At 41.9% G+C, this 12,914-nt stretch overlaps 1 protein-coding gene across 2 annotated transcripts in view; it reads right to left on the bottom strand.

Annotated features, from left to right (window-relative positions):
- NTRK2 (neurotrophic receptor tyrosine kinase 2) overlaps positions 1–12,914 on the bottom strand; it is a 396,903-nt gene that overhangs the window by 94,469 nt on the left and 289,520 nt on the right. For both annotated transcript variants that reach the window (XM_040244728.1, XM_040244738.1), the window contains one exon: positions 5,204–5,334. In XM_040244728.1, coding sequence (XP_040100662.1) covers positions 5,204–5,334 — 131 coding nt within the window. The remainder of the gene's footprint in view (positions 1–5,203; positions 5,335–12,914) is intronic.

Below are 12,914 nucleotides of genomic sequence, written 5' to 3'. Positions count from 1 at the left end.
GTTGTTGACAAGCAAATACTTAGTAATACGAAAAGAAAAAGCCCTTCGTTAGATACTAAAGAAAGTGCCTGCTGAGCTTAGACATCACTATTTCGCACCTTGCCAAGTCTCCTTGTGCAGCATCTATGACTCCTTTTAACTCACACCTCAAGGAAGTCACTCAGCTTCTCTGGATTTGTCATCTATAAAACACGAGATGTGGGTTATAGATATGATTCCTAAGGCCTCTCTTGTGTTTCTAGGAATACACCTGAGTTAGCAGAGAGGGGGAAGAGAGACTATGAATCCTACAAAGCCCACTTGTGGCTATATTTAAAAAAATGAAAATTAGTGTGCATTCATAGCACAAGGAAATGTTGTAGGAATTGTAGCTACTGAAAAGCAAATTGGATGGAGCCAAAAATAGTTAATGCATCCACAGCTAATGCAGAGAAACTGCAATGAAGTGTTTCCTTGGCAATTGAGTTACTTAAAGATAAAGGAACTTATTTTGATCAAAGACTGGTTTCTATGCATCTCATTTTCTCTTTGGGTTCTCCAGTTGTCTTTCAGCGGGAAGGCACAAATCCATTTCACTAAGAAACAAAGGTCATCCAAAAATATCAAGAAAAGGGCAATCCGACTGGATCCAAACAAGCAGATACTCTAATGGGAGAGGCTGGCTCAGGCCCTGAACCCTTGAGGGGTCTGCACAAGCCTAGGCTAACTCCCATCTTAAACTGACTTCTGCAGATCCTTCAAGCTCTTTAGTCATTTGGAACAAGCAGCGTCAAAATTTACAGGAACCTGACATCTGTCAGTCTGAATGCAAAACCTTGGATTTCAAACCAGTCAGCTCCTTCTAGAGAAGGAAAGAGGACAATAGCTGCTATTTCTTAGCATGCATAATCAAAGCTGCAGGGGTTGCTAGGCAACAGGCAGAAAGACTGTCAAACATCCCTGGGTGCCTCCAATGGAAAAGAAGCAGCCCGGCAGCCACTCCTCAGAGGTGACAGGTTATAGAGGCCCTGGAGGCCATGTTCAGTTCCTTTTTAAAATAATTCCTTTATTGTGGTCAGGAAGGCACCATAGACATTTTCCTCCCAGACTTATCAGATAGTCTTTGAATATACTTACAATTGGCCCACATGCCTAAGAATGAGCAGGTCAGGCTGGCAAGAGGCAGCACCATGTGTTATTCTGATTCCATTCATCCCAGAGCCCATGAAAAATCGGACTTGTTTCTTGCATGGCTGTAGCCTCTGGATCTCACAGTTAAAATGGGTCCCCGCCCCACTGAAGCTTGAAATCATTCCGGCCAAGGTAAGTAAAGCCTCTGATTTCCACAAAAGGCTACATTTGAGGTAAGGGAGATGAGATTTCTTTGGTGTACGACCTTGAAGTTGAAATGACTCTTTAAGCTGTAGGTATTTTGTTCTCACTACTTGAGATAAAGGGACAAATTTTCTTTGTTTCCTTTTTCAGCAGTTTGATTAAAGAGCAAACACTCATCGTGAGTTGTTAGTCTGCAAACAATTATTTGGCGAAGCCAGGAGGTTCATGAGGACTGGGGCCTGGGTCTGGGTTGAACATAGGATGAGGGCTGTGATCGGGATTTAAAGAAAGGTTGCAGTCCATGGGGTGGCAGAGTCGGACAAGACTGAGCGACTTCACTTTCACTTTTCACTTTCATGCATTGGAGAAGGAAATGGCAACCCACTCCAGTGTTCTTGCCTGGAGAATCCCAGGGACGGGGGAGCCTGGTGGGCTGCTGTCTATGGGGTTGCACAGAGTCGGACACGACTGAAGCAACTTAGCAGCAGCAGCAGCACCAACAGTAGTGATGGGAAGTATGCTGTGGGCAGGACCACTGGCTGAACATGGCTGACACCGGCTAATCCTTCATCTTTACTAGATTAAGCTCTGAAATCCTGTTTAGCACGCGTTTGGAAGGAAAAGTGATGTCTGAGTTAAAGGTGCCCTGGATTTAGCTGTGTAGCACTGGCTCCTTAAGGACACTGCAAGAAGTACAGAGGAGCAAACACAGAATTAGAAATAACAGGAACGTGAAAGGCGATACCCGCTGAGAAATTTTGAGTCTATTTCTATCAAGCTGAGGGCTTTCCACGTGGCACTAGTGGTAAAGAACCCACCTGCCGATGCAGGAGACATAAGACATGTGGGTTCGATTCCTGGGTTGGGAAGATCCCCTGGAGGATGGCATGGCAACCCACTCCAGTATTCTTCCTTAGAGAATGCCATGGACAGAGGAGCCTGGCAGGCTACAGTCCATGGGGGCATGGACTGAAGCAACTGAGCACACACTACCGAGCTGAGGCCTCTCAGCTATTCCTACACTATCCTCTAGGTTTCCCTCATCTCCTATGATTTTCTCACATTCAAAGCTTTCACCTTGTGACCTCATGAAGTGAACAGTTTCCTGGATGGCCTCCAAACATCAGTGGGAAACATGGCCCAGACCTTGGCCCCAGGGTCCTCATTGTCCTGTCTATGACACATGCGAGATTGGGGTTACATGTTCCCAGAATGTCTTCCAGCTCTATCCTTATATCAGGCTCTGAATTTTCAAAAATAGAGGCACCTTTTGGTCCCATTTTTCCAAAGGGGGAAAAAAAAGATAACAGCAGAAGAAAGCGAAGACTGCAGATATAACACTGCCAAATGTTCTGAACATTTTGTGCTTTAAAAAAAAAACAAACTTTTTGAGTAAATGAAAGAAAAGAGGAAGCCTTCTCAGCAGCAGGAATTAAACATCCTCAGGGTCCCTGCAGGATTCTCCTTTCACTCCACTCACCCCGCTTGACCTTAATTCTCTCCCGCTTCTCCCTTCCCCTCTTCTCTCTTCTGTCTCACTACCCCCTCCACTTGCCTATCTTAGTGAGATGATGTTTATTCCATAAATATTACATTTCTCATCCCTAGAAAGGCCTGTCCTTTATTCACCCCAAAGTATAGCTTTTTAGGAGCCTTTCCTGAGAGTTTAGGTGTATCTGAGCCACTCGGCTTAGTTACTTTTGATGGCAAGGAAAGCAAATGCATGGTGTTTCATTAGGATGAACTGTAACAGAAACTGTGTTTAGTCTGCAGGTTGGGAAAGTTCAAGAATCATTTTATTTCTCTCCTCAGTTACCCATTAAGCCCATTTTGAAGTATTTTAAGGCTGAGTACAACAGTAATGGAATACATATCTTTTAAAAAATGAAAAGTTCCTCAGTACCATTTTTCTAGATTCCCTTATATATGTGTCAATATACAATATTTGTTTTTCTCTTTCAGACTTATTTCACTCTGTATAATAGGATGAAATGAGGTTCATCCACCTCAGTTCAATTTGCAGGGCAGGTATAGAGAAGAAGACATAAAGAACAGATTTGTGGACACAATGAGGGAAGGAGATGGTGAGACCGCTTCAGAGAGTAGCACTGAAACATACAGAGTACCATATGTAAAACAGAGAACTAGTGGGAAGTTGCTGTGTAACACAGGGGACTCGGCTCAGTGCACTGTGGCAACCTAGAGAGGTGGGATGGGGAGGGCATGGGAGAAAGGTTCAAGGGGGAGGGGACGTATATATACTTATGGCTGATTCACGTAGGTATACAGCAGAAACCAAGACAACTCTGTAAAGCAATTATCCTCCAGTTAAAAATGAATAAAAGTTAAAGCATTAAAAGACCAGAAAAATAAATAAATAAATAAAACACATGCATCAACTCACAAAGAAAGTTGTCCTGGTTATAATGAGGAAATAAATGCCACTTGTACAAATACTTTCTGTTTGGCCAAATGAACAAATAAAAACCAAAACTCAATCATCTTACGTTAGGTCACAAAGTTACATTTTATTACATTAGCCACGTACTTATTCATTTGGCCCTTAATTCATTTTATAAACATATGCCTCTCTTAAGTGTTTTACATAAATTGTACCTTGGTGATTTTATTAAACATTTTGACAGTGCATATGTAAAAGATATGCTGAAGTTTTTTGTGCTATTTGTGTTAATCCTTGTGATTTAGAGGGTCCAGTGGAAATTTCAGCCCTTTCAATAATGTTTATTTTTTTAATATAAATTTATTTATTTTAATTGGAGACTAATTACTTAACAATTTTATTGAAGATGCTGCTGCTGCTAAGTAGCTTCATTTGTGTCCGACCCTATGCAACTCCATAGATAGCAGCCCACCAGGCTCCTCTGTCCCTGGGATTCTCCAGGCAAAAATACTGGAGTGGGTTGCCATTTCCTTCTCCAATGCATGAGAGTGAAAAGTGAAAGTGAGGTTGCTCAGCCATGTCAGACTCTTCACGACCCCATAGACTGTAGCCACCAGGCTCCTCCGTCCATGGGATTTTCCAGGCAAGAGTACTGGAATGGGTTGTCATTTCCTTCTCCATATTGAAAATGAGGTCTCCTTTAAAAAATTATTGTAATTTAACACATAGGCATTTATTATTTTATTTTTATTTTCCATGCCAGGCAGCATGTGTGATCTTAGTTCCCTGACCAGGGATCGAACCTGCATCCTCTGCAATGGAAGCATGGAGCTTTACAACAATTGGACTGCCAGGGGATTCCTCAGGTCTCTTTTTCGAGTTTATGGAAAAATGGTTATGACGAAAGATTTTCAGACTTCTGTATTTCAATAAAATCTCGTGTCTCCTAGGGCGGTACGATCCATCCCCCAGAGATGTTCCCCTTCCAGATGCCATGTCTAGGGCCTTGGAGATATTTGGAAGAGATAAAGTAAGTATATAACAAAACTTCTCAGCAGAAGTGAGGCTGAGAGAGGGAAGTGAAGGCCACAGTGTCCTTTCCAGGTCTTCTGAACACGAGACAAGCTCCAGCTGAACTTGGATACGCTCCGAGCAATCTGAGGAGAAAGCGAAGTCTCCAAGTTTGGTGGGGTGGATTGTGTTTGACCCCAGTGACTTCTGTCCAGAGTTCAGTTAACACTGACTGGGGAGATTAACTCAGAGATATCCACAGCCTGCAGGCTGGAAAGATGTTCCTGAGCAGAATCCGTTGTCCCTGTTCCCCAAACATCCTTCCCACTGTCCATCACTTAAAGGAATTTGGACACATCTACCATGGTAGATGTACTTTGCTCCTGAAATGGTTACTGCAATAAAATAAAGTAAAGCAACACTTCCACACGTGAGTAGTGATCATGGGTAATGAGACATTCTGGAGTGTTCGCTTACCTTCACAGCCACCAAGATCTTGTCCTGCTCAGGACAGAGGTTATAGCATTCAGCGAGGAAAACTTTTCCAAAGGCTCCTTCACCTAGCTCCCTTTTCAAGACAATGTTGTGGCGCTTGATGTGCTGAACAACTGTAAGACAAAGACAGAAGGGAAATTGGAATCGAGGCAGCCAGAGCTGAAGGCAAAGGGCAGGAGTCGGCAGGCTGCATCCTGAGCTCACAGGCCTAAAGTCTGTCCTCTGCACATAGAAAACTGAAGGATAAACTCAGCATCCATCCTCAAGGTCCACCCAAAGGGCTTCCAGGCAGTCAGTGGTTTAGGCTTGCTCTCCAGAATGGAATCACTGTTTTTGATAGAACCAAAGGAATCACTTAGCTGTTGGCTGCAAAACATCATTCATGATCTTTACGGACCAAGAAAGGGGAGAATTGAGAAGGAGATGGATATGAATGGCAGGTCTCTCATAAGCCAGATGCTTTGCATATATTCATCAGTTATGTCTAGTGGGAAAAGCAGAGAGCTAGCTAGGAAGCCCTAAGCCTTTGTTAAGCCCCTTCAGCCTGTTGAGGGAGACAGGCTCAGAGGACACGAAGGGAAAATGCAAGATCTGTGCATTGCTGATGAAGGCTGTGTCCTCACCTCACTTTTTGCTTCCTCACGTGGTGGGCTCCATGGTTGAGTTTTGGTGACTCCTTCCATTTAGACCAGAAATGTCTAGCCGATTGTGCTAAAGGCTGGTTTCCTTAGCTCCTTTCTAAGAGTGGGTTCTAGCCTTGGCTGTCTAAAGCCAAGAAAAGACATGTACAGAGGAAGGGGGACTATTTATTCCTCTCATCTAGAGCTGAGCTGGCCCATGCCACTCATCCATCATCTTCCTGGAGGAGGCAGGAGGTGGTCCCAAGCAGTTCTTTGGGAGCCCGGTAGCGCACACTGGGAGGCAAGTGAATGATTCTCAGGACAAAGCTGGTGGAGAAGCCCGAAAAGAGACTCTGCAGAGGATAGAGGACTCCACAGTGTGAGCTTGGGCCTCGTCACCCAGCACATCAGACGCTGGATCCCCGAGCCCAGGGCCTCCAGTGGGTCACTGCCACCAGGCATTTCTGAACTTCTCATCCCTGAGTGGCATACTGAAAAAAGAGACTGTGAGTCCCTCTAGAGCTTGGAATGTGCAGTCAACAATATTCTCTCATTGGACTCTTAAAAGCATTCTTTCCTACGTTTTATACCTGGGGAAACTGAGTCTGCAGGAATTTCAATGATTCATAGTGTGGGAATGGAGGAATTGGGATGTGAACTCAGGTTTGTCTGAACCCAGAGTCTGTAACTTTTCTTCTGCACCAGAAAGTTCTTTTTTCAGTTCTAAGTTATGCTAAGTGTGATGAGAGAAAGGGAAGTATGTAAGTAAGAGAGTAAAAGGTAAAAATAACCTCCCAGCTTCCTTTCTGCTTAGTTCAACAGCCAGTTCAAATGATCAAAAGTTCCAAAGAAAATACAAAGCTTATCTCTACAGTTTTAATCAGGATAATAACATGAATACCCATGAAGTCACCATTCCATTAAGAAACAGAACATCACTAGTACTTTTGAAGCACCACTGTGTTCTTTCTGGATTGTACCCATTTCCTACTCACCTCCCAGGGATAATCACTATTCTGAATTTTGTGTTAATCATTTCCCTTGTTGGTTTGCTACCACTGACATCTCCCCAGTGAGAGACTGTTGCTTGTTTTGAAGCCAATAAATGGAGTCATATTACATGCATCCTTCCCTGTCTTACGTCTATCTCTCAACTTTGTTCTTGAGACTGAATTACACTGTGTGTAGTAGTAAAACTTCTTTTGCTTTTACTTTGTAATATTCTGTGGAAGGACTGTAATACCATTTATTTGTCCATGCTAGGTTGATGGATATGATATATACAGTTTCTTCTTAAATACAACTTGATATAAAATGCGAGTGGTGATTAAGGTTTTGCTTTAATAGGATTTTACCCCTGATAATTCATGTGGTTTGGAGCTATGGCTGCTTCCTTGGGCCTCTGGGAACTCAGGGTGATAAAAATCAAAAGATCTTTTATGAGCAACATTATTAATGAATCTAAGAATGTATATTAATTTCTCATGCTCCAGCAGCAATGCCTGAATTTAAGAGGGGAAAGACGTGTTCATTAGGAAGAGTGCCCATATAAAGAGATGAATGTAATTCTTGCAGAGAATTAGCTGCCCTATTTAAATCTAATATTTAACTCCATGGTTGTCATATGTTCATTGAGAATTAAATTGCCACTTGATTTACTTTACACTCTAACCAGATCAAGGCTAGTATTTAACTTTTTTTTTTTTTGCATTTGATTTACACTTTTCTTGCCTCCCTCCTCCCTTCTCTCCTTTCTTTCTCCTTCTTTCCTTCCTTTTCCTTTTTTCTCCTTTCCTCCCTCTCTCCCCATCCCTCCCCACGGCCCCCTCCCTCTCTTTCATTCCAAGCAGTAAAAAAAGTTGATGGGAAATAACTTTCTAAAGCTATGGATAAAGCTACATCTTCATCATCTTCCAAGCTAAAATTGATGAGACCAGTTTTACCACACTGACCTTGAAGGCAGTAGACACATCTTTTAAGAAAAGGGTTATTTTGCATTAATTCACTTTGCTATGTTTGGGATATAGTAGATTACATGAATAGTGGGCTTTGCCAATGTACTGCATCTAAATAGAAAGAATTCCTCTTTTCTAAGACTAGAAGCCACTGAGGGGCACAGGTAACAAGTTTTTGTCTGTATTTGCATTTCTGCCAGGGTTTCATAGTGCTCTGCACACAGCTGCTGCTATCCAAATATTTGTTGGAAAATGTGCCAAATTATAATAGAAGCAAGAGACAAATACTGTTCAGTTTTATTATTTCAGTTAACTGACAATAATCCTATTGAATGTGCAGGCAATAAAAAAGCTCAATTCTCCAAGATGTCAGGAGTAGGAAGAACAACTAGTCTGAAGCTATCACATACTTGAGCTAAGAATTTCTTCCCATTCTCCTCCAGGAGAGCATTGAAACACATCCCAAACTGCCTCATTGCCCGTTTCCCTCAATCACCAAAGGAAATCCTCGGTACCCTCTCAGACCATCCCTCTTTATCTAGCCTCAAACCACCAAATTGCTCATAATTGCCCCAAGCAGAGCCAATGCTAACCCCTTCACCTCCCTCACAAGTTCTTCCATCAGTTCTTCTGGGCTAAATGCCCATCATCCAGTAGGTCCCTGTATCCTAAATCTGTCCTTAAACTTCTCTTTACCTCCTCAGCTCCAATAAAACCTTGGCTTTAGTGGTGAGTGGGGGCTACTCTCTAGTAGAGGTGCTTGGGCTTCTCCTTGTGCTGGCTTCTGTTGTTAGGGATCACAGGCTGCAGGGAGCGTGGGCTTCACTAGCTGCAGCGTGCAGGCTCAGCAGTTGCAGCTCCCGGGCTGTAAAGCACAGGCTCAGTAGTTGTGGTGCCTGGGCTGAGTTGTCCTGCATCTTTTGGGATCTTCCAGATCAGTGATGGAAATCTCCTGCATTGACTTCTTCTTTTTTTTTTTTTTTTTATTGTTTGTGGATGGTCTTTGGTTCAGTTTATTTTTTTTTTCTATTTTTACTTTATTTTAGAATGGAAAAAAGTTTTTTTTAAATGAAGAAGTAAATTGTACTCTGCATTGAGGCTTTAACAAAAAAATAACTGAGAGAAGCCAGACTGGGCATACTAAATATTTTTGTATTTAAGGAAAAAAAAAAAAAAAAACCTTGGCTTTGCTGAGGATGGGCTTCTCTGATGGCTCAGCAGTAAAGAATATGCCTGCCAGTGCAGGAGACGCAGGTCAGGAAAATTTCATCCCTGGGTCAGGAAGATACCCTAGAGAAGGAAATGACTGCCCTCTCAGGCATTCTTGCCTGGGAAATCCCAGGGAGAGGAGACCAGCAGGCTACGGTTCCATGGGGTTGCAAAAGAGTCAGATACAAAATGACTTAGCAACTAAAACACCACCACCATAACGTGCCTGAGGACACCCATGACTTCTCCCTCCAGCCCTCTCAAACGAAAGCCATCCCCACCCTTCACTCCCAGGCACATCAAGGCCTTTGGGCATGATGTCTGACCATGACCCACCACCCCCCACACCCCACCATCTCCTGCTAGAGCCGCAACCAGTTGAAAGCATCTGTCTTAGGGAGCCATCAGCCTGTACCACCTTGGGCCCCTCACTATGACATCTTGGCTACCCCACTCGCTCACATTTTCCCTCTCTACCTCCTGATACCAACATTCTAAGAGCCCGAGGCACAGACGGATGAAGTATTAATAGTTTGCCCAAGTTGTACAAACACTCAGCTGCCATTTGTCTTGTGTCTTTCAGCAACACAGCTAAGAGGAAAGGCATTGGGAAGTTTGGTTTGGCTGTTTGCACGGCATTTAGCTGACTTTTTCTTGGGAGTAAGACTTTCTTTTTTAAAATTTTATGTTATTATTATCATTATTTGGTAGGGGGCAAGCTGCACACATACAGGATCTTAGTTCCCTGACTGGGGATCAGACTTGAAGTGTGGAATCCTAATCACTGGACCACCAGGGAAGTCCCAAGACTTTCTTAATGAAAAAAGGAATGCACTGGTTTCTGATCGAGACAATCTCACTATGGACAGGCACTTTGAATAACACTGCCTTAAAGGGTCCTAGGAACATTTGGGTTCATTTTATACAAAGTATCCTTAGCCAAGTGAAAGTCACTTGGCTAAGTGAAAGTCACTCAGTTGTGCCTGACTGCAACACTATGGACTGTAGCCCATCAGGCTCCTCTGTCCATGGAATTCTTTAGGCAAGAATACTGGAGTGGGTAAATGTTCCCTTCTCCAGGGGATCTTCCCAACCCAGGGATTGAACCCAGATCTCCTGCACTGCAGGTGGATTCTTTACCATCTGAGCCACCAGAGAAGCCCAAAGATTCCATGATAAATAAGCTATCGAGTAAGCATGTTAAAATTTTTTACATTCTTTATTTCTTAGGTCAGTCAAAGCTCTGCTTTTAACTTTGGAGACTCAAATAAAACCACTTCAAACCCAATATGAATAACTAACAAAAATAAATAAATGAAACGCCCAGACTCTACCATAAATAGCTTCTTAGGTTTGAAGGGGAAAAAATCAAGACAATAGTTGATTTCTTTAAATAATATTTTTTAACTAAAAAGTACCTTTTTAAAATTCACCTTGCCAAAGATAGGAGTACCCAGAAGAGGTGTGTGTGGTTAGGGACCACCAAACTCCTGTGGTCTGCAGACTGATCTATGTATGTTCATATAGTCAAAACCAAGGGTGTGATTAGATTATTGTGCAAATAAATCTACTCCATGGAATCAGGGAGAAATTGATGACCAGAAGTAATAATTGAGATGAGGGACTAAATATTGTGGATGTCTTTATCATTAATGGAATTTTCCAGGGTGGAAATTCACTGCACTTGGGCATTTGCTTCCTAAGTACCAGAATTCAGTAGATTTCTAGTTTTGTATTAGCATCACATTACAGCCACTGAAAAATGCATTCTGTCACAAAGAAGTTTCAGTAGTTGTTGGAGATGCTTGTAGTTTCAGATGGTTTAAATAAAATTCCTAGTATCAATTTCTCCCAGAAGTAAATATCCTATATATACATGCATTCTATATTTCAACCCAGGTCTATATTCATTACTACTAAATCTAAAACTAACAAAACGAATAAATAACTATCACTCCACCCATTTAAGGTTGAAATAGGAAACATATCCTCCCATTTCCTTAGTAATAGAGTTTTACAGAGAACCTTGTTCCCCTGGACATATCCTACTCATCACATGGACCTTAAATTGAGACATTCATGGAATCTTTAATATATGCCAACTACTCTGCAGTTAAAAGGAAAGACATCTTATATTTGTGAGTAGGACTGTATAAATAATATACCCCAGAAAATAATGTTCTGTATTAGGAGGAATCTCTATGTTTCCCTACAAACCCAAATGTACGGCCTGCCTCAGCAGTTCCAGTGCAGAGGACCAGATGCTGTGATGGAAACAGAAGTTAAAGATCACTGAGATCGACTCCCTCATGTTTGACAGTTGGCCAGTGAGTCTCAGAGAGGTGAAGTGACTTTCCCAGGGCCACACAGCTAGAAAGTGACCGAGCTAGAACTCAGATCCCCTAACTCTCAGGAGAGTGACCTTGGACTCTGTAACACAAGCCCCTGTTTGAGATTGCATGCAGTGAGCATTCCCTGCCAGTAAAGTGAAAACAGGTATATCATTCAGTTAATCATCTCTTCAACTAGAAATACTTGAAACATTCACATTTATCATCTGAAATGGATCAAGTATCTCATAATGAAGAATATCATTACAAAATGGCCAATAAACATAAAATATGAGTGCATAAAGTAGGATGCCAAAGCTATGAAAAATGCTTGAGCTTGATTTTAAATGCAAGTAACAAAAATTATTTACTAAATATCTTAATGTCTATTTCATAAGGAGCATATTGAAACAGGTTAAATCATCCACCTTGAAAAAGTTAATTTATATGAAAGATGGGAACTATGGTTTTGAAGTTCATCTATATTTTTATTATTAAGATATGTTTGGATAATATTGAAAATAAATGTGATTAAGACCAGAGATGTAAAACACACCAGGACAAGACAAAGCCAAATATTCATAAATAACATTAATGAGAAAATAAAACATGTAACAATACTGAGCCATTCTTAAGCAATTTTCAGCAAAAAATCCCAATGTGCATTACCATCGATTAATTTTCATATCCCTCTGAATGAGGTCAATAGTTACATTTATTTTACAGATGACACTACAATTAATTGACTAACTTGTGGTCATAGAGCAATCCACTTATCCTTTTCCAAGTGCAATTTCCAATGAAACAAGGAAATAGGAAGGAAAGAGAGAGACCCTAATATGTGCTGATTGCTATTAAGGGCCTGGAAATGTGCTGAGAGGTTTACGAGGGTTATCAATCTTCACAGCAATCTAGTAGGGTATCCTTATTTCCATTTTCAGATTAAAGTAACAAGGAGGGGATCACATGTGCTAAATAACTCGTCTGAATTGATGCTGAAGCTGAAACTCCGATACTTTGGCCACCTGATGCGAAGAGCTGACTCATTTTAAAACCCCTAATGCTGGGAAAGATTGAAGGCAGGAGGAGAAGGGGACAACACAGGATGAGATGGTTGGATGGCATCACTGACTCAATGGACATGAGTTTGAATAAACTCTCAGAGTTGGTGATGGACAGGGAGGCCTGGTGTGCTGCGGTCTGTGGGGTCGCAAAGAGTCGGACATGACTGAGCGACTGAACTGAACTGAATTGAACTGAATTTGTATTATACAATTGGTAACAGGCAGAGTTTAAATTCTTTCCACTACAACACTTTATCTTTCCTTGGCCTTCTTACAACAGACAAAGTGAAAGAGAAAGTGAGCTTGAATTTGCCCACCTGGGGAATCATGGGTCTACATTTATCACTTTAGTTCAGTAAACCTTTATTAAGCATGTACTATAGCCTGGGCTTCGCTGGTGGCTCAGATGGCAAAGAAGTTGCCTGTAATGCAGGAGACAAAAGGTTGATCTTTGGGTCAGGAAGATGCCCTGGAGAAAGGAATGGCTACCCACTCCAGTATTCTTAGGGCTTCCC

Source organism: Oryx dammah, unplaced genomic scaffold (genome assembly GCF_014754425.2).
Source record: "Oryx dammah isolate SB20612 unplaced genomic scaffold, SCBI_Odam_1.1 HiC_scaffold_1, whole genome shotgun sequence".
NCBI lineage: Eukaryota > Metazoa > Chordata > Mammalia > Artiodactyla > Bovidae > Oryx > Oryx dammah.
The sequence above is the reverse complement of the archived record's forward strand: the minus strand, read 5'-3'. Positions and strand labels throughout refer to the sequence as shown.